This window comes from Juglans regia, chromosome 1 (genome assembly GCF_001411555.2).
Source record: "Juglans regia cultivar Chandler chromosome 1, Walnut 2.0, whole genome shotgun sequence".
NCBI classification, from domain to species: Eukaryota; Viridiplantae; Streptophyta; class Magnoliopsida; order Fagales; family Juglandaceae; genus Juglans; species Juglans regia.
This window is the reverse complement of record NC_049901.1, coordinates 6,640,701-6,668,596: the sequence shown is the minus strand read 5'-3', so window position 1 is coordinate 6,668,596 and position 27,896 is coordinate 6,640,701. Positions and strand designations below refer to the sequence as shown.

At 36.2% G+C, this 27,896-nt stretch overlaps 4 protein-coding genes across 5 annotated transcripts in view; 2 read left to right on the top strand and 2 right to left on the bottom strand.

Annotated features, from left to right (window-relative positions):
- The first annotated feature begins 8 nt into the window (after nt 1-8).
- Nucleotides 9-2,492, top strand: LOC108988094 (CASP-like protein 2A1). Its single transcript, XM_018961205.2, has 3 exons — nt 9-366; nt 1,682-1,799; nt 1,895-2,492. Exons 1-3 carry the CDS (start codon nt 71-73, stop codon nt 2,165-2,167), a joined length of 687 nt encoding a protein of 228 aa, XP_018816750.1. The 5' UTR covers nt 9-70; the 3' UTR covers nt 2,168-2,492.
- Nucleotides 2,493-3,703: 1,211 nt separating this feature from the next.
- LOC108988095 (microsomal glutathione S-transferase 3-like) lies at nt 3,704-4,839 on the bottom strand. Its single transcript, XM_018961206.2, has 3 exons — nt 4,445-4,839; nt 4,263-4,338; nt 3,704-4,177 (listed from the first exon to the last, which is right to left on the bottom strand). Exons 1-3 carry the CDS (start codon nt 4,558-4,560, stop codon nt 3,932-3,934), a joined length of 438 nt encoding a protein of 145 aa, XP_018816751.1. The 5' UTR covers nt 4,561-4,839; the 3' UTR covers nt 3,704-3,931.
- Nucleotides 4,840-15,803: 10,964 nt separating this feature from the next.
- On the top strand, nt 15,804-21,668 carry LOC108988091 (helicase SEN1). Its single transcript, XM_035687966.1, has 10 exons — nt 15,804-16,042; nt 16,889-17,449; nt 17,564-18,670; nt 18,784-19,108; nt 19,233-19,491; nt 19,581-19,794; nt 19,939-20,306; nt 20,463-20,600; nt 20,964-21,043; nt 21,294-21,668. The coding sequence occupies exons 1-9, from the start codon at nt 15,929-15,931 to the stop codon at nt 21,016-21,018; spliced, it is 3,141 nt and encodes a 1,046-aa protein (XP_035543859.1). The 5' UTR covers nt 15,804-15,928; the 3' UTR covers nt 21,019-21,043; nt 21,294-21,668.
- A 365-nt stretch (nt 21,669-22,033) lies between these two features.
- Nucleotides 22,034-27,896, bottom strand: part of LOC108988134 (transportin MOS14) — a 44,652-nt gene continuing 38,789 nt past the window's right edge. For both annotated transcript variants that reach the window (XM_018961267.2, XM_018961268.2), the window contains exons 22-24: nt 24,591-24,748; nt 23,739-23,855; nt 22,034-22,527 (exon numbers count right to left, since the gene is read on the bottom strand). In XM_018961267.2, coding sequence (XP_018816812.1) covers nt 22,303-22,527; nt 23,739-23,855; nt 24,591-24,748 — 500 coding nt within the window. In that variant the 3' untranslated portion in view covers nt 22,034-22,302. The remainder of the gene's footprint in view (nt 22,528-23,738; nt 23,856-24,590; nt 24,749-27,896) is intronic.

The window sequence follows — 27,896 nt, the reverse complement described above, 5'->3', positions numbered from 1 at the left end:
TTGTATTGAATGCTCTCTCAACTACCCAGCCTCCCCAACTAGGCTAGACTCCCTTAAATGTGTACGAGTCATGGCGGAGGATTTCAAACAAGACTCGAGCTTTGCCGAGTACCCAAACATCCCAAAAGAGCAGAGAAAAGATCAGGGAAGAAAAATGTTGGCAGAGAAGACAGCTACCTCTCCTATGGAGATCATGGGGCCAAGAGACGAGGAGGAGGGGAGTGATGGCAGCGCCATGCGCACTGCAGAGACTTTGCTGCGTTTGGTCCCCATGGCTCTATGCATCTCTGCACTCGTGCTCATGCTCAAGGACTCTCAGACCAACGACTTCGGTTCCATTTCCTACTCTGACCTTGGAACCTTCAGGTATTCTTAAACTTGGCGTTTTTCATGTATATTCATATGTCTGTCCATTAAGAACATGGTAAGGTTAATTAACCAGCCCAGATGAATTGAACAACTGGCAATCATGTATTGTTTTTGTTGAGGTCGTGTTTCGCAGCCTGAGCAGTGCCACAGTTGCTAATCCTATGCTACCTGCAACAAGGAGGGAGAATGGGCTCCTGTGACTTCCGGGATCACTCCGATTATACCAAAGTTAGTGAAAAATTCGAGTTTGATGGGAAAATCTTAAATAACTAGAGAGAATGGTCAAGGGCTCAGAGAGTCTTCCCATATGAGGGATGACTATTATTTATACTTGATTCGGACCCTTCTGTTGAGAGAGGTCGTGGAGTGTCAGGTCGTACCTGACTTGCCGCCACTCTCCCCTGTTGTGGCAGCGTGTCGGTCTATGGCTCAAACTATTGCAGGAGGTTGTGGCATGTCAGGTCGTGCTCGGTTAGACCCGCTACCCCCATCCAGTCAAGACAGGGTGTCAGGTCGTGGCCTAGTCATCCTGCATACTCTAGCAGCGCGCCGTTGCGTGTCGGGTCTTCTGACACGCGCATTGAATGCGACGAGCCTTGGGTCTAACGCGTCCGCATGCAGTGGATTAGTCTGCATAGTACCTCATGACAGGGCTCGGCACGTCATCGAGTCCCGAGACGGGACTCTTGGCGTATCCAAACTTAGCGCCAAAACCTTTTTGGATTGGCTTACGGTTGTGAGCTTAGTGCGCCTTCTCCCGATCTGGGCTTCTTGCCCACGCCAGGGTCTCATCCGAGGGCCTAGGGTTCCTGCAGCTTGATTTCTTTGAGCCAGGGCCCTTCTAAGATGGGCCCCCTTCACATTTTTTATGAAGGTTTATTTTATTAACCAAAAGAATGCTAACCCATATCTTCAATGGATAGAATTATAGCTACCAGAGGATTAACCAGGTTTTGTTAAATCAGTTTAAGCTCCACTCCCAAGTAAATGCTGGACATTACCTCTAGCAATCACATTCATCATTGCTAATTTTCTGAGATGCATTTATAAGGTCATGGAAGCAACGACTATAGCTATTGCAGATCAATTTTGTGACCTAATTATGAGGGCAGCTAGCTTATTATTGCTGATTGCTATTCTTTAAGGTGTATGGAAATTGGTATAGTCCAGTATATCTGCTTATTTCACGGCTGAAGATACTATATCAGCATATCTGATAAATAGATTTCTCGTGGAAGCTGCGCTCTAAAAAACTTCGCATAAATCTTCCTTTTTCAATAGTTAATACAAGATCATGACTTTCATTATGCAGGTATTTGGTGCACGCCAATGGAATTTGTGCAGGCTATTCCCTTCTTTCAGCCATCATTGTAGCCATGCCTCGCCCTTCCACCATGTCCTGCGCTTGGACTTTCTTCTTCCTTGACCAGGTTAGTTGATTTTCTAAATCTTACACTTAAAAAAAAAAACATGACAAAGCAAGAACCAATATATTATATCGAGATTGGTCTTTTGATGCACCTAGGTGCTCACGTACACTATTCTAGCTGCCGGAGCTGTGTCGGTAGAGGTGTTATTCCTGGCATACAAGGGAGATACGGCCATCACCTGGAGTGCAGCTTGTGGGTCTTTTGGAGGGTTCTGTCATAAGGCCACAGCATCCGTAGTCATCACATTCGTTGTAGTGGCTTGCTATGCAATGATTTCGCTCATTTCATCCTATAAACTTTTCAGCAAATTTGATGCACCTGTGGCCAACCCCGGCAGGGGCATCAACATTACCGCCTTTCAAGGCTGACCAGAATTGTGTTCTTCCAGTTGCATGCACCTAAGTTAATATCCTGAGCATAATATAAGTGGTTGATAGCATTGGAGGTGCTTGGCTGTGTTCTTTGTAATCCTACTGTTTCTGCGTATGCGTTATGTTGCTTGCTCACATACAACTGATCCTGGGCTACTTGTGTATAAGATGTTTTCCTTTTCCTTTTTCGTCTTCCAGCCTCTAGTATTTATTTTTCTTGTTGACTTGTGATATATATTCTGTACTGTGAGATATATTCTGTACCAGAACCCTCAAGGGAGGTTTGATTAAAAATGATTAAACAAGATATGCATGCTTGGTACACAGAGATCTCACAACAATGTGGTTCTTGAAGAGGCCGGATTGTATTTAAACTCTTGTGCCCAAATGAAACCATGTCATGCGGTAATGCAGCATGCCTTTATGGAGAGAGTGAAGGCCTGGGCAACTAGGAACACACTCAATTGATATTTTCTCCGAGCAGTGGCGTTGAAATGCAAGCCAAGCTGAGAACTGCTTTTGGGTCAAAATGAGTTGCTCTGCCCGAGTCATCCTTCGAAATTCCTCTTTCTTCTAACAACCTTAAGCATAAACTAGGTCAACTGAATCACTGACGCCAGCACGATCACTACGGAATTAGCAAAATTTCCTTGGGACTTCTTTTCCTTGTTGAAGGGGAAAACAAGGACGACTAGATTGTCTTTGAACTAGATTAAAAAAATGTATACACATCTTCCATATATTTATCCACTTTTCATTGTCGGGATGAGAATATAAAATATGAAGTTCAAACTTCAAACTTTGAAAACGTCTTGAAGCTATGGTATTGCATTGGTACCTAATGTCTTGCCTAAGAAATGACCTAAAAATAGTCCCGTTTAGATTCAGAAATGAGTTTAGATGATTTGTGAATAGTAAAATAAAATATTATTTTTTAATATTATTATTATTTTAAAATTTAAAAAAATTAAATTATTTTTTATATTTTTTATAAAAATTTAAAAAAATTATAAATTTATAATGATAAAATAAAATGAAATGAACTTCCAATTCAAACCGGAATTGACATGGCCAGCAACCTACCAAAAAATAACTCATCTTAATAATTCTAAGAATAGCAATTCCCAAAAGAGTGCTGCACACTCTGTGGTTATATTTTTTTGTTTTTTTTTTTTAAACTCAACAATACTGAGTGTGTTGAGGCTTACATTAATAGTAGATTGATGTAAGTAATTTCTCTTTCCAAAAACACGATTTCTCTCACCATCGGACCGAAACAATCCACAATGACAGAAATCACCATAAATACATATGGCACTAAAAAAGTCATCCCAAAAACTCGGTGACTGAGCCTCTGCTTTCGTCCGCTCAAAAAGCGAATTGGGCTAAAATTTCTGCAATTCAAAACTATAATTTACCAAAGTGCTTGAATGCAATTGTTCTCTGAAACCAAGTCGTGTAACAATCAACTGAAAGAGTAAAACCCATAAATCACTGTAGAAAGAGGATGCAAAGTCACCAACTATGAAGTCATTTAGGAAAGTAATGTAAACAGATTAGCATCAGATTCAAAGTACCAAATTTTACAAAAGAAAAGTATTAGCAAGTCCAGCAGTCTCATTATTCATACGGCAGTAACTTCACCGCTACACATACAAAAGGCTAAAACCCTTCAAATTCGAACATAAGTTTCAATTATTCAAAGCCCGACATACAAAAGTTCAAAACCAAGCACAAGTATAGAAAGCAGAGGCTTATAGATCAAAGAAGAAGATTGACACCGAATGAGACAGTGGAAATTAAAAGCCCCAACAAGGCCAAGAAGCCAAATTTCCCAAGGGTGAGACGCTTCTGGGGATCGCCCGTGGCATAGCCTTTGAAGTAGAAAAAGCGAGTCACGGAGTAGAGTAGACCAAGCAGAGCTGTAGCGCGAGGATGCCTCATCCCTCCCAATATCATCAACGTGCAAAACGTGGGCATCAGCTCCAGCGAGTTCTGATGCCCTCTCTGCATAAATTCATCAGTTAAATCAATCAACACATCAATTGAATCGTGGAAATTAATCCTAATGAAGATAAGCAGAAGTCCAAACCTGAACACAGTTGAAGAGCTTTGCATCTTTGTTTTCAGATTCTAAAGCGTAGAGGGTGGGATATGGCACTTTGTACCTGTTGAAAATTACAACAACAACACAAGATTCTCTCTCGTTCACTCAATTTGGAAGAACAACATGGGAGAAAAAAAAAAAAGATTCGAGGGTTATAGAAAAGGTACCTTTTTCGGGCCTTGCCAACTTGGCCAGCCATCCAGAAGTTGAGAAAGAAGTTGAGAACGAGAACGATGACCACATAGCCGTACTCCTTGGGCAGCACCAACTCCACTCCACCCATTTTCTCTTCGGATCCGAAGCCCAGACGACGATATTGCTTATTCACTTTTGTGTTGCAACGAAGAATATTGAGAGAATAAAGAGATCGACTTTGAGTGACCGAGGCCGTGCCCGTGAGTGAATACCGATGACTTTGAGCGTTCTGCGTGGGTTTCCACGCTTCAAGTGGTGTAATTTCTAGTCGCGGAACTTCTTCTCCAAGGCAGTATCCGATGAATAAAACAAAGAGTCCGGCTATAGCCTCCACACACCTAACGCGGTTTTTTTTATTTTTTATGTTTAGGCACATCAGACAGATTTTTTTTTTTTTTTAACTCAATCTACTGAGTGTGCATTGGCTTCAACATATAACAATAATAGGTTGATATTTATATTTTTTCTTATGTTTAACTCAACACATTAGGTGTGTTGTAGCTGCAACCAAAGAATAGATTAATAAAAATAATTTTTCTAAATCAAATAACTAGATTTTTGTTTTTATTTTTTATTAAAAAAATATTGAGAACAGCCATTTTTATGCACCTTACATGACATTATTCAAATTATATATCTCTCAAAGTCAAAATTATTATACCAAATTGAGAGAGACGATGAGAGAGAGAGTATAGTTAAGAGAGAGAGAGTCGATGAGGGATAAGAGAGAGGGGTAGAAGCCGTCTAGTGCATTATGCACAAAAAAATCAAAAAAAAATCAAAAGCAGTGACGTAATGGTTGCTCTCTCCTTTATAGTAATACTCTTTTTTATATAGGTAAGAGGTGGGAATGAGTTGATATTTATCTAAAAAAATAGTTATCTACTCAATATATGTAATTTATTATTATTATTTTTATTTATTTAAATACACATATTTAAATAATATAATAAAATAATAAAAATATTAAATCATATATTAATTAGATAAAAAATATATATAATGTAAGAATTTCTCATTTATATATCTGCCACTGATGCGACGATTTCTGGCCTGCTTTTTTGAGAGGTCTTCGGCCGGCCTTCAAAATTAGGCAAACAAAATTAACGAGGAGAGATCACTATTACTATTAAAAAAAAATCCTTCAGTGCATGTATCTTAACTTCAATCTAGGGAAACAAAATTAATTAGGGTCGAATAGTAAATACCAATATAGTGCTTCGGGTTTATGCGTTTTTCAATTACTTTAGTTCTAAAAAATGTATCATAAATTGTTTTAATTCATACCCATATAAATTTTGAAAATGATTTATAGAATTTTAAGGCGTACAAGTTGCACATGTATCTCTTTTAAAAAAATATATATATGAAAAATTTGGAACTCATATAAAAATAAATCAACCTTTTTATGATGGATTATACTTCTTCTAAACAGAATGTGCATATCTAAAACGTTTGTATATAACATTGCTCGTAAAAATTTTACTTGTAAGTTATGTTTGGCTATGTCCACGTGTAAGAGAGTACCATGTCATATACATATAATAAAGATAAAAACATAAAAAGTAAAGAGTAAATAATTAAATTTCTTTCATTTAAAATGATATTTAGTGTGGGCCCAATTCTGGGTTTTTTTTTTTTTTTTAAAGAAGTTAGGACGGTAATCCAATTTTTTTGATAATCCTTACTTATGATGGAGAAACGTCGTATACAAAGAGAGCATCAGATTACAATTAAAATCTCAAAACCAAACTCCTAAAGAAAATGAAATGAGAAAATTAATAATAGAAGATTACAAATGTTCCATAAATTATATTTGAGAAATACTACCACGTCGTCTTAGTTATACTGCTCAATTTGTCCCATTGACATGGCACCATGTGGTTTATTAAGAAAACTAAAAATATAAACATAAAAGAGATAAATGGAACTTAAGGTTTCAGTCTTTCTCATTTTGTATTTTTTGACACTATTTTATTTTTTAAATAAGCAATGTGGCACAATAAGACAAACTAAGCAGTATAAATGAAGCAACATAGAAGCATTTTTCTTTATATATATATATATATATATATATATATATAAAAGAAATCACAAACATCGAATTTCATTACGTGACCAAAATGCATGGTGTCAAGAACTTGATGATGGCTTAATTGAGAACTCGGTGAAAACAAAAGAGAAGTGAAACAGAGGAGAGAAAGTGAAAACTTGTGTAATCGACTGAATGAATTGAATGAATTATTTACAAAGTGTAAAGCTGTATTTATACTATAATAGAAACATAATAACAGAATAATAGAATTAATAGAAACTAATTCCTATTCTTTGCTTTCTCTATTTTTACTTGTTTTTATTTGGACTTTAACTCCATATTCTCAATGTGTGAGGCTGTACTCCAACACCCCCCTCAAGATGAACATGTATATTAATAATGTTCATCTTGCAAAAGATATAATGAAAAAGCAATGAGCCCAGAGGCTTTGTGAGTATGTCCACCAATTGTAATATTGAGGGGATGTAGAAAAGCTTAATGATGTTCTGCTGCAGCTTCTCTCTAACAAGGTGGCAATCAATTTGTATATGTTTTGTTCTCTCATGTTGGACTGGATTGGTGGCAATAGATAAAACTGACTTGCTATCAGTATAGAGTAATGTCGGCTGATGATGGTTGATGTTTAGATCTTGTAAAGCATAAAATAGCCACTGAACTTCACAGGTAGTTGTTGCAAGTGCTCGGTATTATGCTTCTGCAAAAGATCTACTAATGGTGGCTTGTTTTTTAGATTTCCATGAGACCAATGAATTGCCCAAAAAAATTGCAAAACTTGTAACACTCGTTCGAGTGTCAATACATCCTGCCCAATCACTGTTTGAGAAGGTTTTGAGCTGCAATTCTGATGAGGAGGAAGAAAAATAGGCCTTGTCCTGGTGTAGCTTTCAAGTATTTTAAGACTTTAACTGCTGCTTGACAGTGACTAATAATAAGTTTGGCAAGAAACTCACTAAGAACTTGAACAGAATAAACAAGGTCAGTTCTTGTTATTATTAAGTACAATAATCTTCCAACAAATCTTCTATAAGCTGATGGATTCTCAAAAGATTAGAATCAATTACAGTGAGCTTGAGATTAGACTCCATTGGAAAAGCAGCAGGCTTGGAACCAATAATACCAGTATCTTGAAGTATGTCTAAGGCATACTTCCTTAGGCAAAGAGAAATACCAGTTTTGGATCTTGCCACTTCCAAACCAAAGAAGTATTTGAGCTACCCTAAGTCTTTTGATGGTGAACTTGTCATGCAAAAAAGTTTGAGCAACTGAATTTTTAGTAAATTGTCACTAGCTAGTAGAACATCATCTACATAGACTAGTAATGCTATGAAAGAAGTTGCAGATTTCTTAATGAACAAGGAGCAATCATAATGGCCTTGAATAAAACCATAATTGAGAAGAGCAGTAGACAGTTTAGCAAACCACTGTCAAGAAGCCTGCTTTAAATCATAAAGACTTTTGAGAAGTCTGCAAACTTTGTTAGCCTCGTTGGCAACCAATCCAGGAGGCAATTCCATATAAACCTCTTCATGCAATTCACCATGTAAAAAAGTATTATTTACATCTAGTTGGTGAATGTGCCAGTTTTTAATTATAACAACAACAAGTAGCAATTGAATAGATGTAATCTTAGCACCGGGAGAAAAGGTATCAAAGAAGTCTAAGTCTTCTTGCTGAGTATAACCTTTAGCCACCAGTTTGGCTTTGTGCCTTTCTATAGTTCCATTAGCCTTGTATTTAATTTGAAATACCCATTTGCAACCTATGGTCTATTTACTTTTAGGAAGAGTAACAAGTTCTCAGGTTTTATTTTACTCTAAAGCATCAAGTTTGTTTTTCATAGCAACTTGCTATTCAGGTAGTTTAGCAACTTGTTTGTAGGTTTTAGGTTCTTAAGAAGTTGAAATGGAGGCTAAAAAGGTTTTATGTGATATTGATAATCTGTTGGTAGAAAGGAAGGAAGAGATAGGATAGAGATTACCTATATTAAAAGAGCAACCAGCAGAAGCAGATGCATGGTTTGCATTTGAAAGTGAAGAAACAGTACCACAATAATAATCCTGCAAAAAGGTGGGTGTTTGTTTAATTTTAGAGGATTTTTTTATGTGTTGCGCATTTGAAGCAGTTTGATGAGAAATGTGATTAGTATTGGGAATATACTAATCATTAGATGAAACTAGTTTAGTAGATGAAGCTAGTTCATTAGAAGAATTACGTAAAGCAGATGATGAATTCTAATCAAGAATAATAGGAGAACTGATATGAGATGAATCATAATAAAATTCTGAAGGAGGAAATAAGAATGAATGTGTTTTAGAGTTGGATGGGAGAACTTTAAAAGAAAAAATGGTCTCATAGAATACAACATTTCTGGAGATGAATATTTTGTTTGTGTTAAGGTCCATCAATTTGTAACCTTAACATTAGAAGGGTAACCTAAGAATATACATTTTGTAGCTCTTGGATCAAATTTTTGCCTATAAGTTGTAAGTGTAGATGCAAAGTAAAGACAACTAAAAACTTTGAGATGAGAAAGATTATGTGTTTTATGAAAAAACATTTCCAATGGTGTTTTGATTATAAGAAGAGGAGTTGGAATTTTATTTATGATATATGCTGCAGCCAACACACAGTCACTCCAAAAAATTAGAGGTATGTTTGCTTGAAACATTAAAGCTCTAGTTGTGTTTAATAAGTGTTTATGTTTTCTTTCAACAACTCTATTTTTTTGTGGAGTTTCTACCAATATTTAGAATATCGTTTCGTACAGACCAGTACGGTCGAAATATGCTGTACCGACCGGATAGCCGGTACAGACAGGTATCTTGTTTTATACTTGTCAGAATTTCAACCATATCGGCTAATATACATATTTCGACCTTACCTTTTTTTTTTTTTTTTTTTTTATTTCTTCAAATTGCAGATGAAATGAACAACTGGCAATCATGTATTGTTTTTATGAAGGTTTATTGTATTAACCAAAAGAACGCTAACCCATATCTGCAATGGATAGAATTATAGCTGTCAGAGGATTAACCAGGTTTTGTTAAATCAGTTTAAGCTCCACCCCCAAGTAAATGCTGGACATTACCTCTAGTAATCACATTCATCATTGCTAATTTTCTGAGATGCATTTATAAGGTCATGGAAGCAACGACTATAGCTATTGCAGATCAATTTGGTTACCTAATTATGAGGGCAGCCAGCTTATTGCTGATTGCTATTCTTTAAGGTGCATGGAAATTGGTACGATCTAATATATTTGCTTATTTCACGACAGAAGAAACTATATCATCATATCTGATAAATAGATTTCTCATGAAATCTGCACTCTGGCATAAACTTACGACGGAAAAGTGTCGTATACAAAGAGAGCATGAGATTACAATTAAAATTTCTAAACCAAGTTCCTAATGAAAATGAAATGAGAAAACTAATAATAAAAGATTACAAAGAGTCAGTAAATTATATTTGAGAAATACTACTACGTCATCTCAATTATACTACTCACTTTACCTCATTGACGTGGTGGCACCATGTGGCTTATTAAAAAAATTAAAATATATACATAAAAGAGATAAACGGAACTTAAAGTTTGTCTCTCTCTTTTTGTATTTTTGGACGCTATTTTATTTTGAATATATTTTTTATTTTTTAAATAAGCAACGTGGCACAACAAAATAAATTAAGCGGTCTAACTGGAGCGACACAGAATTATTTTTCTTTACATATATTTATATAAAAGAAATCATAGACGACGAGTTTAATTACCTGACCAAAATGCATGGAGTACACTGATGACCAAAATCACGCGGGCTCTTTAATGAGAAATAATATTTATAATTATAAAGTATGTAAATGTTACGTAATTACTTTAAAAAAAGAGAGTATATATAAAATTTACAATAAAAAGCTAAATTTTTTAATAATAATTTTTTTAATTTCAAAATGATTAAGCGATATACAATAACTGTACGACGTACGTTGCATTACTCCTCCTTAATGGAGCATTCCATGCGGTTTTTTTTTCAACTAATGGGCCGGTGGTAAAGCCTTTCACTTTATAGCTTTAGCAAAGTTAAGGTATTGCTAAAGCTGAGAAGCCGATCGAGTGACGAAAGATAGATAGAGAAAAAGCAGAAAGCAAAATAAAAAGTGAAGTCCATCTAGATACATAAATCATCTAATCTTATTTTACCTTATTATTATAATTTTTTTTAAAAAAAATTATATTAAATATAATAAATAATTTAATATTTTTAAATACTAAAATAATATTAATATTAATATTAAAAAATAATATTTTATTTTATTTTCATCTCATGACAATTTATTCCGTACCTATGCATGCGTGATGAGCCTTCCATCCAAGATTTGTTATGCAAAGTAACGAGATAATAACGATTCTCAAGAAGGAGAATTTGGGTTCCGAGAATTTGGGTTCCAAAAACTGAGGCTTGAAAAACAAGGGAATACCGATCGAGGAAGAAAATAAAAGGGTTAAAGAACTAATTAATTTCTTCACTCTTCTTCAAAAAATAGGTCAATATTTCCGAAATATTTTTTTAATCTCCAAACTTAAGTATTAAAAAGAAATTAATTTTTTTTAATTGGATAAAATCTTAATTTTATTGATAACTCTCATTTATGACAGATGAACACTATATACAAATGGAGCATGAGATTACAATTAAGGACAATGCTAGAGTGCACTCCAAATATACACACTAGTGCAAATGGTTTTTTTTCTTTTATTATTATTTTTAAGTATTTTCTAAACATTCTTAATCATTAAGAAAAAATAAAAATATATATATATAAATTTACTAATAATCAATTCTTTTACCATTAAAAAAAAAAAATTAAATATATGAATGGACACGTTTGGTAGGCACATTTAAAAGTCATACAAGCATTTTCCTACAACTAAAATCTCAAAACCAAGCTCTCAAAGAAAATGAAAAGAGAAAATTAAGAATAAATTAATATTTCAAATTAGAGAGTCCATAAAAAAATAAAAAACTAGAGTCAATGCCAAAAGTTAGAGCATGACTTGCATGATCCAAAGCATGCAAACCAAGCATATGTTTAGACAAATGAATTAGAGATTAAGAAGAAGTAGTTGCCGTGCTCAGGGCTCTAAATGAGACGAGCTAGGCTATCCACTAGAGCATTATTCTTTCTGTAAATTAATATGTTTGAGAAAGGAAAATAATGCTTGAAAGCACCATTAATTGAGGGTCCCAAAGAGAGAGAGAAACTATTTCACCAAGAAAAGCCAGGAATAATGAACAATTAGAGGACTATAAGGAATTAAAAGTTAGCATATATCACCCTATAACTTAAAAGCGTGCATAAAACATGAACAGTAGTGAATAGTAGCAGCCTTTTTCTCAGTTGTTTTTTCTCAGTTCCGATTTTAGTCTTGTTTTTCTTCTTCGTTCAGTTCCGATTTCCAGCTCCGATTTTCACACTCAAAATATCTAATCGTTACATACAGATAAACGTAAAATAAATATCTAATCTTTACATATAAGAGATGAGATATCTGATCTACACACTTTCATCAATAATTCTCGCATATTTTTTTCTTCTTTCTCCGTGTGGGTTTCGGTGAGGGACACGGAGGCTGCGCGTGGGGGATTCCGAAGGTGGGTGCCATGGTCGGCGCCTTGAAGGGGACTCGTCGGTGGTGGTCGTGAGGTTCGGTGGCCACGTACGGCGGCGTAACGTGAAACAAATGGGTGAAACCCATTTCCGTTCGGTCTCCGTGGGGGAGACGGAGGGCTGCGCGTGGCCCACTTCGAAGGCGGCTGGGATGGTCGCCGCCTTGAGGGGGACTCCTCCGTCGTGGTCGTGACCGTCGGTGTCGACGTACGGCGGCAGAAACTCAAAAAAAATCAAAGAGACCCATTTCGGTTCTCCTTCCACGGAGGAGACCATGGCTGCGCGTGGGGAAGATTGAAACTGCCAGGGATGCTCGCCGGCGTGAGGAGAACACGCCGACGTTGGCCGTGACGATAGCCGGGACTCGGCGGCGCCGGGCAGCGCTGGAGGAGAACCACCGTGCTGCGGAATCGCCTACGAGAGAGAGAGAGTTTAAGAAAAAATAATTGTGTTAAATACATTTATTAAGTATTTATATGTCCTACAATTTAATGTTCAATAATAATAATTTTTTTTTCTTTCCTTTACAAATATACTTTTGTTTTTACTGTAATATTATATTGTTGAATTTTCTACATAGGTTGAACTCCGTGAAGTTGAAAGTGGAAACAAGATATCCCAACAACAAGCTGCTCATAAAAGTATCAAAAGTATGGATCCTTTAACTTCTTAATTTCATACTGTAAATTAATAACTGAAATAATTTATTTTGCTTCATTGATTTTAGAATTTTTTAAGTCAATTATTTAATGTCATTTATTCAATATTTATTCTGCATGAACTTTGAACTGTTTCAAATTATAATTTCGAATTAGTTTAAAAATTATTTGAAGGTTTTTACATTATATATTATTTATATGACATAATTTAATTTAAAAAATAAATTTTTAAAATTTAAATCTTATGTATTCAAGAAAATATAACTAGCAGCAAAAATAATATTAAAAATTGTAACACAGTCAATTACATTAATAAAATGTACAAATAAAACATAAAAGTGGCTACATATAGAATTTTTATATAGGAAAACTTTATCAACAAATCTATTTCTATATGTAAATACTTATATCAATATTTATAGTTTTACCTATATAATTATATAGAATCAATTATTGAAATATTAAAAATTTCAAAAATTGAAATTTAAATTAAATATTTTGATAAAATAGAGTACGTACTTATTAAAAATAATATTGTATATAAACTTATACTCTAAAATATGCTTGAAAAGTAAAATAAAATAATAATTTTGTGAATATTCAATGATAAATTATCTCGGCTATATACAACAATAATAAACAGTACCACAATAATAAATGAATTTTACTACACAACTTCTATCACATTTTACATTTTATATTTTTTTGAATTTCTTAAATTTTTAATATTTTTTTTTAAAATTTTTTTGTGAGTTTATTCTTTTTAAATTATTTCAAATTTTCTATTTATTATACATATAATAAATATTTGATAAAAAAATAATAAAAATTAAAAATAATATGGAGTGTAGAGTGTTAGAAGGCAGTGAAGATTTTTTTATAATAAATACTACTAACCAGTATAAATAGTAATTAACAGTGCTATAGTATGTGATACAATAATAAACAGTACTGAACATTACTCGTGAACAATAATAAACAATTACAGTAATAAACAGTTCTAAACAGTAAAATAAATGAAAGAATTTTATTAAATATTTTAAAAAATTAAAATCATGTAAATAATTAGAGTTTTTAATATAATTTAAATCTCATAATATTTTTAATTAACTAAAATCATTTCAGTAGCAAAAGAAACAATTATGTAATATTTAGTCGTTTTAGACTCTACTTTCAGTAACCAAAAAAATAATTATGTAATATTCACTTTCCTGACTTGCTTAGACATATAGTCTGTCTAAATCTATTATCAGAGACTTTAAACAATTATAGTTTACTTAAACAATTAATTATATTATCTTCATAGACCTTATCATTAAATTCTCTTATTCTACACTAGATGTTTATATTTTAGAATAACCTAATACAGGGCAAACGTGCATCGCACGTACATACACTGCTAGTATATATATATATATGTATGCTACTTGCTTAGGAAAATGTTACTAGGTCCCTCAATATTACTGTTCAAAATTACCGTTTGAGAATTTTAATTTTTTTTATTTAATGATTAAAAAAATAACTATTAATAATAAGTTGTATATTTTCTTAATAATGAAAAATGTTAAAAAAATATTAAAAAAATAGAAGAACAAATTTAAACTAGCGGAACGCCACTATGCCAGCGGCAGCGGTAAACGCTGGGCCCGCTAGCACCGTCCATATTATATATATATATATATATGTATGTATGTATATATATATATATATATATATATATATATAAATATACACACACATACGTACGCACTTGATGCTTCTCTTTTTGCATGCAGTACTTGCTCCTATAGCTAGCTAGTACGTACCCAACACTAGCTGATCTCTGCTCTACCTAGATCTGATATAGTTATATATATTCCGTCGCTCAATGTGAACAGTGACACATCCTTTAGTTAGTTAATTACTTTTGATGAAAATTAAATAGAAGCTGCATGGGAATTAAGCAAAATCAATTAATATTACAATAATATGCATGGGTACAAGATTTAAATGAGTTATAAAAGACTTACGGCCGTCTAGCTATTATATATTCAGAGGGAGAGATCAGAAGACCAACAGGCGTCTGTTGGTCTCACCTAAATGCATGCTTTCAGGCGTCTGTGTCCTTTCCATTTCCAAGATAATTAAGTATAAGTTTCAAAGTAGAAAGAGGTAAAGAGTCCGCCAAATTAAACCCAAACCTTGGAAAACCAAAACCCTGCAGGTTTAAGAATCTCTTCTGTACGTTTGTTCATCCATCCATCTTCTTCTTTTTCTTTTTCTTTCTCTTTTTCTTTGAGACTTTTCGTCATTTGATTCCATTAATATTGTACGTTCATCGTCGAGCCATGTATAAATAGATCAAAGGAAATATAGATTATAATTTGGAAGGTAACTGTCTACAATAACCAGGTTATAACCAGCTGTGAATGTCAGTCGTACGGATGGAAAAGGGTGTTAAACGTACGGTGCATACAGTCATGCATGCAGGTCTAGTATTAATTCGTTAATTACTAGTTTTCTTGCAGTCAACGTCTTCTTTAGGTCTATCGATCCGAGGATTGAATTTTAAAAACCCTACTCTTTTCCACTCTTTTGGGCATGCATTTGATTGTAAGTCCTGCTTTTGATGATATTTATGAATTGGTTTTTTTTTTTTTTTTTTATGAGAAATGATAGTTACAATCGTAAATATGCAAGTATCGTGCACTCATTTTAAAAAAAGTGAATAAATACAAAATCTATATGAAATAAAATTAATTTTTTAATACGAATCAATTTCACTCTTTTTCAAAACGATTGCACGATACTTACGAACTCCACAACTACGTATAACATTATTTTTTTTTAACGTTGGTCAGCATCGAACAAACACGTACGTACGTCGACTGCGTGTTACTTTTTTCAGCCTACCTATATATTTCCTTCAGTGGTAAGTTCTCTCTGCCTCTCGCCTATATATATAAAGAAGGCTTTAATATATGGACAGGTATGGATGCATGCTTGCATGCATTTATATATAAATATCTGCTAATCAGAATTAGTGTGTTTTAGCAACTTTGCCGGCTATAGACACCGAAGTCACCAAGAATTAAGAAATGGAGAGGACGAATGCCAAGAAGGAATTAGAACTTGCTGGCAGGAGCTTGATAGAAATGGTGTTTTCATGGTCTCTCAGGGATGTTCTCAATAAAGATCTTTACACAAAGAAGGTTTGTGGTTTAATTTTGTTTTTCATGAATTTAAATAGTTATTTTCTTAATGGAGTTCGTATAATTTATTAGTGTTTCCATATTTTTAATCGAAGTTATGGCAAAGGATAGTAATTAAGGACCAAAGGTACTGATCGTATAACCCATTCACAAGCATCAGAGGAGGGTTCTAGCTAGGCTTTAAAATTAGATTGGGAATAGGATGATTTCCAACAGGTACTGCTCTTTAATTAAGCAGTACTACCTGTTGGGAAGCAGGTAAAAATATTCCATGCATACGTATAATATTCTCCGAATTGCATGTAAAGATCTTCATTTTACCTGTATTTAGTGCAAAATATGAGTTATTTATTAAAAAAACAGATTGGTATGTGAAATGACCAGAACACCTCAAAGTTACTATTTTATACCACTTGAGCATCATCGTGGAATTGTCAGTCCTCCATCAAATACTTCATGATTTTCCATGGTACTGTTAGAAATGAATGATGCTCGTAGAAAAGATGATTTTTCCACCGAGAAACTTTTTCTCTTTTCCAAATATTAGTTGATTCATTGGAATCTATTGTTCGGTTGAAGTACTGCTTTCCTGTTTTGCCAGTTCAGAGGGTTTTCTTATTGTGATTTTACTCCTGCATTCTTGAGATTTGACATAAGATTGGCAAGAAATTAACTAGGAATTTAAGTGCTTTAGCTATTTATCAATCAAATTATGTATTCACAAGTACTGCGTTGTTACTTTCCTTCCAATGTTCTGCATGTTACTCACAATTAAGCATTTGTAGATCCTGTCCCATGAATATTCATGACATTTTCACTCATAACTGTGACATCATTCCCTGTCAGGTCACAAGGATCCCAGAGACATTCTCGTCCATGGCTGATTACATGAAGTCATTCATTCCTCCATTACTTGAGGAAACGCATGCTGATTTGTTTTCCAACATGACAGCACTGTCTCGAGCACCTATTCGTGAAATAGATTCTGTTGAAATGGCAAAAGAATTCAAATCTCCCAAGGACTTGTTTTATGAGATTTCATTGAAGAGGGCTGCCGATACTGAGAATGATGTTGGAAAATATGAACCTGAGGTTGGTGACCTTATTGCCTTGACAGATGTTAGACCAAAGCGCATTGATGATTTGAACAGGCCCAGACGATTCTATCTTATTGCTTATGTTCATGGCGGAAGAGATGAGAATTCTGATAAGATTTCGATACTGGCATCGAAGTCCATCATCTTTACTGAACTAGAGTACGCTCGAAAGAACAAGAGAGAAACACTTTTTGCAGTTTATCTTATGAACATGGTTACAAATGTTCGTATATGGAAAGCACTGCACTCGGACCTGGAAGGAGAAAACACAAACATTATTAAGCAAGTGCTACAAGCTGCCAATTCAGCTGTAAGAAATATAAATCTTTTAGTTCTTCAATGTCATACACATCTTACATCTTGACCCTTGTGGGAAAATTAATGAGCTTCTCTTTTAAGATTGTCCATTGTTTATTCCTTACAGGATGAAAATTGCACTACTTGCTTTTCTAAAGGAAAATGCAGTTCTGTTCCTTCTTGTATAGCGGACAATCTAAATGACTCTCAAAAAGCAGCCGTTCTAAGTTGTGTTCATATGAGGGACTGCTATCATCAGAACACTGTCAAACTGATATGGGGCCCTCCAGGGACCGGGAAAACAAAGACCGTTGCTTTCTTACTTCTTGCCCTCCTTAAGATGAAGTGCAGGACATTGACATGTGCTCCAACAAACATCGCAGTTGTGGAAGTGGCAACACGGCTTCGGAGTTTGGTTGGGGAGACGCTGGAGTATGGCACATATGGGCTTGGGGATATAGTTTTGCTTGGGAATCGTAAGCGAATGAAGATTGATGATCACAACGATCTTCTTGACGTGTTTCTTGAGCATCGTGCTTATGTGCTTGGGAAGTGTTTTGCTCCATTGACTGGATGGAAATATTGCTTAGAATCAATGATATCTTTGCTCAACAACCCTGAATTTGAGTATATTATATACATGGAAAAAATAAAGAAGGAAACAGACGAGGATGATGATGAGCTCGACTTTGTAAAGGATGATGATGCTGCTCCTCCTTTGACATTTAAGGAGTTCTTTAGGAAGAAATTTAGTTCCATTTTTGAGCCACTGAAGTCTTTTATGGTGGATTTGTATACTCACTTGCCCACTTCTATGATACAGTTAGAGGTAGTGGAGAACATGATTAGAGCTCTGGAATTGCTGGAATCTCTTGAAGTTTCGCTAGGCAGAGTCGATGTGGCCAAAGGGTTAACACAAGTTCTCAATTGTTTCGAAAGCAAACAGTGTCTGCGCTTACTGAGATCTCTTTCTCTGACGTTTTCTCTTCCAAATTTAACAGAAAATTATGGCATAAAAAACATGTGCTTGGAAAATGCGTGTCTAGTGTTCTGTACTGCATCAAGCTCTGCTAAATTACACACAGAAGGAATGGCACCATTTGAATATTTAGTCATCGATGAAGCTGCCCAACTTAAGGAATGTGAATCAGCTATTCCTTTACAACTATCTGGTCTGCGCCATGCAATTCTCATAGGGGATGAGATGCAACTCCCTGCCATGGTTAAAAGCAAGGTTTTTATTGATTTCTTTCTTTCTTTGTTTTTGGTCCTTAGTTCCGTCATCTCTGCAACTTTTGAACATCTACCATGCACTTTGCTTACATATTTTGAACGTGCACTTTTTAGATATCCGAGAAGGCTGAATTTGGAAGGAGTTTGTTCGAAAGACTGGTCATGTTGGATCACCATAGGCACCTTCTTGATGTCCAGTACAGGATGCATCCATCAATCAGCTTATTTCCAAACAGGGAGTTCTATGACAACCAGATTTCAGATGGTCCAAATGTTCAACAAAGATGCTTCGAAAAACGCTTCCTTCAGGGCAACATGTACGGCTCCTACGCTTTTATAAGTATAGCTCAAGGAAAGGAGGAGCTTGGTGGTGGTTTCAGCTCCAAGAATATGGTTGAGGCTGCCGTTGTCTCCGAGATCGTTTCCAAACTTTTTAAACGTATGTTTTTGTTCTTATTAATCGGTTCTTATTTCTCAAAAAAATTATAAGAATTATATCGCTGGTAGAAAAGTTCATAAACAAATGTATATGAATTCCTTCATCTTTTCCTCTTTTCCTCCAGAATATGTTCACACAAAGAACAAGGTTAGTATAGGAGTCATATCACCATACAAGGCTCAAGTTCATGCGATTGAAGAGAAACTCAAAAAATACTCAACATACTCTAATGAGGGCTTCTCTGTCGATGTTCGCTCTGTCGATGGATTCCAAGGAGGTGAGCAAGATGTGGTGATTATCTCTACTGTAAGATGTAATGGGAATGGAACTATAGGTTTTCTTTCCAACCGACAAAGAGCAAACGTGGCACTGACTCGTGCAAGGTACTTACTACTTGTATATACCAGACTCTGTTGCAACTCAAAATTTTTGGGTATTTAAGCAAACCAAACGAAATGATTTCATTCTATAGGTATTGCCTTTGGATACTGGGAAATGGGTTTACTTTACTCCACAAAAACTCTATCTGGAAGAAACTGGTCCTTGATGCCAAGGAACGGAAGTGTTTCCACAATGCAGACGAGGACAAGAGCTTGTCTCAGGCTATTATGGCTGCCTTGGTGGAGCACCAGCCTGATACTTTACTCAGTAACGACTCTCTGCTCTTCAGAGAAGCCAGATGGAAGGTACATACAATGTCTTAAGCTGTTCTAATGCCTCTTAACATTATAAACTGGATTTTATGACTTTCTAATAGTTCTTGAAATCTCGACACAATATGATGAGGTTTCTAGATATTGCAGCTAACTATCACCTTGATTGAAATACAGATTTCCTTCAAAAATGATTTTGGAAGATCTATAGCAAGAATAAGCGATGCAGAGATACGTCAGGAAGTGTTATCTATGTTGGCAAAGCTTGCAAGTGGTTGGCGTCAGCCTCAAGAGGATAGAGACCTCATTGTCCTCGATGGGATTTCTTCTCAACTACTGGAAATTTACAATGTCAAGGACGACGAAAACTATCTGGCCTGGACTGTAGATATACTCAAGGAGGAAGGAAACTACATTCAGGTTATGAAGGTTTGGGATGTTGTGCCACTTTCTGATGTAATAAAACTTGCAAAGCATCTTGACATCTTATTTGGAAGTTACACAGTGGACAAGATGCAAAAGTGCAAACACAGATCAGTTGACGGGTATGAATTTATCTGTAATTTCTTCTAACAATCAATATGAACTACTTTTTTTTTATTCTAATTTCTTTTAATTAATTTGTTAGTTAAACATAGAACTCGAATCAAGCGAATACTTGTGCTGAATCTGATCCCATGCACCCTTCATCACTTTTACAGGAGTTTGGTTGTTCCAATGAAATGGCCAGTTGACCCAAGTAGTACTTGTGATGAAACTGATGCTTTGTGGTACCTCTCAAAACCATTATCGGCACTCAGCATAAGGGATGAGCCAGAAACATCATCTGCAACTGTCAGGTGAGTGAAACACAGCTACAGAAGTATCAAGTCTAACTTTTTACTACTCAAGGGAATTTCTCTTCTTGAAGAAGGGTGAGAATTATTGAAGCTGGATTTTCTCTCTCTTTCAAATAGGAGTTGGATGTAATTCCCTACGCTGCATACTTAAAAAGATTAGCTAGGGAAGCTTTTTCACTTCTGTGGCTGGCATTGTTTCATCATTTCATGCATAGATCTTTTCTGGCACTTTGCACAATTCAGTGACCGAGGAAATTCGTAAAATATAGGAAAAATTAATTAATTTTTAATTATGATCTGTTTCTTTGCCTTGATTCGTTATGGATCCTTCAAAAGACTGACTGTGAAGCAACTGAATGTCAGTGATCATTTTCCAAGCCTCAAATCTGAAGATGCTGGGTCGAAGAAAAAGTGGTAAGCTCGGCACAGGGACAGGAGGAGGGGTAAGGCTAAACTTTTCTTCTTCTTCTTCTTCTTTTTTTTTTTTTCAAATATATATTTTTTAAATTCTTTAAACATTTTTTAAAAAAATCATTAAAAAAAAACTTAACCACTTAAAAAAAAAAAAAAAAAAAAAAGCCAATCGGTGACTTTTGTGTGGCTTGTCTGTGGGAACATCATTTCCCTTTATTTATTATTGAATTTGGATTTTGCATGCATTTTCAAGCCTTCTCAGTATCTATAATTTGACAGATGCAACCATCAGGGAGAAATGCTATGGACAGTAGAAGTCAACCATTTATTGCTGGCTGTTTTGTGTACTTATTTATTTATTTTCTACAACATTTGTATTGAATAGTATGATGAAGTGTTGTAATGTGGCAGTTGTAGACAATAGGGAGTGTTGATTTATGGTTAAACATGGCAATCATTTAGTAGCTAGTCTACCTCTTTAGCTCCATTCGAATTAGTCGACCGGAGAATCTGCATCCGTTGAGATATAATTGGATGAGGTCAGACTCAGCTTTAAACTGAATTTACAGAAAAGAAAACCCTCTACCTCAGATTTTAGAGTACTTTTAAGAACCTTTTCGCAAATTTTGAGCCATAACAACCTTGTTTGCAAGTCTAATTAGAGACAATAGTTTCACCTTTCTGAACTTTCAACACTTTCAACTCATTTATTAAACAAACCATTACCACTCCTAAAATTGTTGTTGGAATTATTGTTACTATTTTATTATCATTTTTATTATTAATATTATTATTATTACTACTACTAGTACTATTCGTTTTATTGGCACCTGGTGTTTGGAACAGGGTCCCAACTAATCCTGCCGGTCTTAGCAAGAAGTTTCTTACAAGTAGACCTCTAGTAATTCAAGAGAAAAATCCTCCAGTCCAATAGCCCTTAGAGATTGTCGTGCACCACTTTGGAGCTATACTAGCCAAGGCATCCAACAGATTCTGGAGCCCAGGGCATAGAAAAAAAATTGGTTAATAAATAATAAGACTAAATTCTAATTTGGTTGGGGAATATAACAAAATTGGGGACATGATACTGTACAAGACTATAGAAGAAGAATCAAAACATGTGGGGGACATTGCTCAAATAATGGGCCCCAAGATTGACCAACCTTTTAAGCAAGCCATCCTTTTACAACAAATGTTAGAGGTGCTGTCAGCCTACTGGAAGGAGGCCCCGGCGGCTCTTGAAGCTGCAAACTGGATCAGCTGTACACAACATAACAGAACTTGCGAGTCATGTCAAATTTGGGACATTCCGGTGATTATCGGCAAATTCACGGACCAGTCGCTTTAGAACTCTTCCCCCTTTCCCTTGCATATGCCCATAATTATTTTTTCCACCATCACAGCTCTTGCTCTCAAGATAGTCTGAGGCCGCTCCAGCAAGAGCTTTTAGCCAAACCGGCACTAGAGATTCGGCTTCCCCCTGATTTAGATATTCAACTGGAAGTGCATGAACCTGTATAACTCAAGCAGTCACATAATCTAAAACTAAAGAGAAGAAACAGAGATTCCAGATCAAAATGCAGGAGATTCATCATAAAAGCAAAGCAAGCAGCTGCTGATTACACGCTAAAAATCCTAGAAGGTTTCTGCTTCTGCAGACAAAAGAATGTATCAAGATGAAACGCCTTTACCCACCCGTGGGTAACCCAAGTGGTAAGGGCAAACTTGTGTGCATGAGTCCCATGTCGCAGGTTCGATTCCCCCTGGGATCAAACTGTGATTTAAGTGGGAGGCCATGGAGGTATGTTGTTGTTCTAGTCTCCCCGGGAGCTTAGGTTCCATGGGTGAGTCCTAAGAGCTCTGTCATGGGATGGTTCCCCCGTCATAAATGCACCAATGCAATAAATAAAGCTCCTTACGAGATTTTGAAATAAGGAGTAGCCGTGCGTTCGACTACTTGTTGACAATTTACATAACTGTGCACGTGTAAGTTCCCAACAATAATCATGTGGTCTATACGAACCTTTATTACAAAAAGCATCTCCTTGAATATTATACACTCGTACAAAACGCCAATCTCAAAAGGCAACAAGTTAATGGAAAATGATAAAATTTCAACCTCCAATTTCCGGAGGCTGGTTTGTTATACATTCTTCAAAGACCACTAATTTCCTGCGAAGCTCACACAGGCAGCCCAATTGAGTATGCTCTAAAATGGTTTGTGTTTGCTTGCTTACATTTTTCTTGGGAAAAACTAACGTGTAACAACACCTCCTCTGAAGGAATGGTGCCATAGCCCAACACTTGGATACAAAACATAGTTGAAAAAGGACCAGCTTCAGGTTGGGTTCAAAATAGCCTATTCTGAACATCAACCTGGATGTGAACATGATCTGTATACCAGGAACAAAAACAAACAAGCCTTTCTGGTGATAAATCTTATGACTAAATCTTATTACCATTAAAGATTTGAGAAGCGGTTTAAAAGTGCTAGCCAAAGTGATTATAGGTAATAATGTTCAGCAGCATGAGTTCAAAAGTGAACCTGCCACCATTTAGCTGGATCTAAGTTACTGAAAGACATCCCATTTGGCAGAAAACACAACCCCAATTAATTTGTTTCTCGTAGGCCAAGTTTACTCTTTTCTAGTTCAGATACACAAATGCACTCACACAAATATATACATATATGGACACAACACACAGTGAAAGAGAGATACAGACCGCTGAGTGTAGCCATCCATGCAAAGATTCCCAACAAAGGTTAGTCTTCCAGGTTGTTCTCTCACTCAAACTGCACATTGCTGCCAATTGTTGCAAGATTGTCGCACATTTGTGAACCTATAAAGAGGGAGTAGCAAATAACTTCTAAACTGAATTCCATAAAATTGTAAAGCCATAATTGATCAATAACGCAAATGGGCATCTCACTGATTATCTTGGAGTTTGAGGGAATACATACTTATGAGCCACTACATTGGTCAAACTGTTTCCTTAACATGCCTAAGAGCAATGTAATTGAGTTGAAATCACATGAAGGTACTCAACCAATGCAGCAACTTGTGTGAGTAACAGTTATAAGAACCAGTGCTCTCCAATTTCAAGTTCATCCAAATTGAGGTTTAAATAAACAAAAACTTTTATTTGACGATAACACTGTAGAAGCTCAAATAAAAAAAGCTCTTTTTTGTTATCGGTGTGTAGCAGTTCAAATAAGTAATAGAAGGCATCCCATCAGTTGCTACCTAATCATTATCGTTCAAGTATACGGTAGAAGTGGTGCCAAGAAATAAAAGGTAGCAAATGGTAAACTGAATGTTAAGACCCAATTCATACACACACGTCCCAGCACACCCGTGAGCTGCAAGTGAAACAAGAGGGTTGGATCTCTTTTTTTAGGGCAAAAGGGGGTTTCTCCAAATTTTGGAAGAGTCATGGTCATTATGAGGGGTCTAGCCAGCCCAGTCCTAGTCCAGTAACCATTCTGAGGGGGGCTCAGGTGTAAGCCCCTCAAACCCACCTTTGATAACTTTTACTCTATCCACATGTATATAAAGGAATTAGCATTGTATTTACCCGAGACATAGCTGAAACACCAAGTAAAGCATACACCACATTTGATACAAGTCCCTCGCCACTATGAGATATGACCTGAATTGCCATGGAACTGAACGATCCTTCAGGAATGCAAGTCATGCACTCCAACAAAGAGGCCAAACCCGCATCCAAGAAACCTAAAATTCTCAACATTAGAGCAGAAACACCATGTCTTGAGAAGAAAAGTTGAATAAACTCCAGTCCAAAAAGATAATTCAACTTATTCAAGAAACTTTTTGGCCACACTTTTTTTAGGTAAAAGCAAAAATAATAGAGCATGGCTTAATGTCTTGAAAAGGTCAACCGCATAACAGAAGGAACACCAAATTCAAGGAGAATCACAAAAATAGTAGCAACCTATGATATGTTTTCCAAGTTTAGTGGAGGGCTTAAGTTTTAGACATATATATTACATATAAAAAACCGGCAGTTGTCTGCAGTTATGAACTTTCTTCTGTGCTTTAAACTGCTAGGCTTTCAACATACACAAATACACAACAGAAAGCACCAATCTTTTACTTTCCATTAGAAACAGGTTTCTACTTTTGGGTAAATCTTACCAAGAAGCAAGTATAGCACCCTCCTGTAACAAAACTTGGATGTGTTCTCAGAGCAGTTTTATAGATGAACTAAAAGTAGTTTGTTTGCCTTAGTCTGGAGTGAACTTGTGCTAGGTCTTAAGTGCGAATCTTACCAAAAATTGAACAAGATATTTTTTAAGGGCAATGGGCCAAAGCCTGTGGGGCCCTTCAAGGGCAAAGGCAAACTTTAACCAGCCCATGAAGCCCAGCCCGTGTGGAGAGCTGGAGGGGGAGGAGACGCTGGCCCATCCACCGGCGGGAGGGAGTAGGGGGAGACGTCAGAGAAGACCTCGATTCCGGCCGAGAAGTTGCGACAGTGAGCCAGCAGGTAGAGACAACGGTGATAACATCGCTGGAAGACACAAAACTCGCCAGAGATAACGTACTGGAGAAAATGTCGCTATGGCAGAGCTGTGTGTCAATTCTCAGGCCAATCTTGGACAGACAACGCCGTTGACAAAGGGGTTGAGCCTCCTCTCAAGATTCCGCTGGCAACAATGCCGACGATGGTTTTAAAGCCTTTGGAAGTAGCCCAAGTCCTATTTTCAGAGATAGAGAATGATTGGAGGGGGGGGGGGGATCCGATACCTCTAAAGTACCTGCTGCCAGACCAAGATAGTGTCTCTGTGTGGGTGCTGCATAAAGTAAAGGAGATCCAACATTGTGTTGGAATCGAGTGTGACTGTGTGAGGGTTTTGAGGAACAATTCATGGCTTTACTAAGAAGTTGGACATGGCTAGTTGAAGAAGTCAGATTCTAAAAAACAACGGGAGCTAAAGAGGCTAACATGGTCTCTAAACTATAAGGGTAGTTCAAGTTCAAGTATAGAAAGAGCTAAGGGGCGGGGGTCAGCTCCATTTTTATGAAGCAATTTCCGAGGGCTCAATGAGGCAAACAAACGACCTTGGGTGAAAAACATGCTTCGTGAGTGGAAGGCAGACATAGTGTGCTTACAGGAAACCAAGCTGAAATTTATCCCCATGAGAGTTGTATGGAGTTTATGGAGCTGTACTTATGTGGATTGGGTTATCTTGCTTTTGACGGGACCTCAGGAGATGTTTTGGTGATGTGGGATAGAAGGGTGGTGGAGAAATCGGAGGAATTTATTGGTGAGTATATTGTGGCATGTTTCTTTAGGAATGTTGAAGATAACTATTTATGGGCTTTTGCTAGTATTTACAGACCGAATATGGACAGCAGTAGAAGAATGTTATGGGAAGAACTTGCTGGAATTCATAGCTGGCGGAACTTACCATGGTGCATAGGTGATGATTTTAATGTTACAAGGTTTCCTAGTCTGGTGACAGCAGATTACGACCAGCAATGAAAGAATTTTCGGAGTGTATTTTTTGACTTGAGTTTGATGGATATTCCTCTCATGGGTGGTGCTTATACGTGGTCCAATAATCATACGTGGTCTAGATTGAACAGATTTTTAGTATCACCAGAGTGGGAAACTCAATATCTAGAGCTTTATAAAAAAAAAGGTTACCTCATCTATGCTCGGATCATTTCTCATTATTACTAGATTGTGGAGGTATTCAGGGAGGGCGTCGGTATTTTAAGTTTGAAAACATGTGGCTGAAAACTGAAGGTTTTGTGGAAAGTGTGAGGTAGTGGTGGGATTCTTATCAGATTGATGGCACCCCTAGCTTCATTTTTGCAGATAAATTGAAAGCTCTAAAAAATGATTTAAGGCTTCGTTTGGTTCTTAAACCAATCTCAACTTATCTCAAGTTATCATTACAACTTTTTCAAATTCTAATATAAAATATAATAAACAATTCAATTTTTTCAAATCCCAAAATAATAATAATATTAAAAAATAATATTCTAACAGTATTTTATCATCTCAATTCAACTCAACTCGATTCAACATCCAAACACAACCTTAAAGTTATGGAATACTCAATCTTTTGGTGACGTAGGAGAATGTAAAAAGTCCATACTAGAGGAGCTTCACGAGGTAGAGAGGACTCGGGAGGGGAGGGCTCTTTCTATGGAGGAAGCATCTCGGAAGGTTGAGCTAAAGGCAAAATTAGAAAAGGGTGTGTTATTGGAGATCTCTTGGCGTAAAAAATCAAGAGCTTTATGGTTGAAAGAAGGAGACTGCAGCACAAAGTTCTTTCACAGAGTGGCCAACTCCCATAGGAGAACTAATACCATTGAGATGTTGAAAATAGACAAAGTGGACTGTACGGAGGCTCTTGTGATTAGGGAGCATATTGTGGAATTTTTTTGAACACTTACTTTCTGAACAAGTGAGATGGAGGCCAAAACTCTATGGACTAGCCTTTGAGTCCATTGATCCACAACAGGTTTTGTGGCTGGAGCAGCCCTTTGAGGAACTAGAGGTCCACAGCATGGTAAGGAGCATGGTCAAAGATAAAGCACCTAGCCCCGACGGCTTTTCCATGGGAATTTTTCAAACTTGTTGGGATGTGGTGAGGACGGATTTAATGAAAGTGTTCCAAGAATTCTTTTCAGTCCGGAAATTTGAGAAAAGCCTCAACGCCACATTTATAGCACTCATTCCTAAGAAGATTGGGGCCACAGAGGCGAAGGATTACCAGTCCATTAGCCTTGTGAATGGGATATATAAGATTATTTCTAAGGTGCTTGTCAATCGCTTAGGAGAGGTTTTGGGGAGGATCATTACAAAACCCCAAAATGCTTTTGTTAAAGATAGATAAATTATGGATTC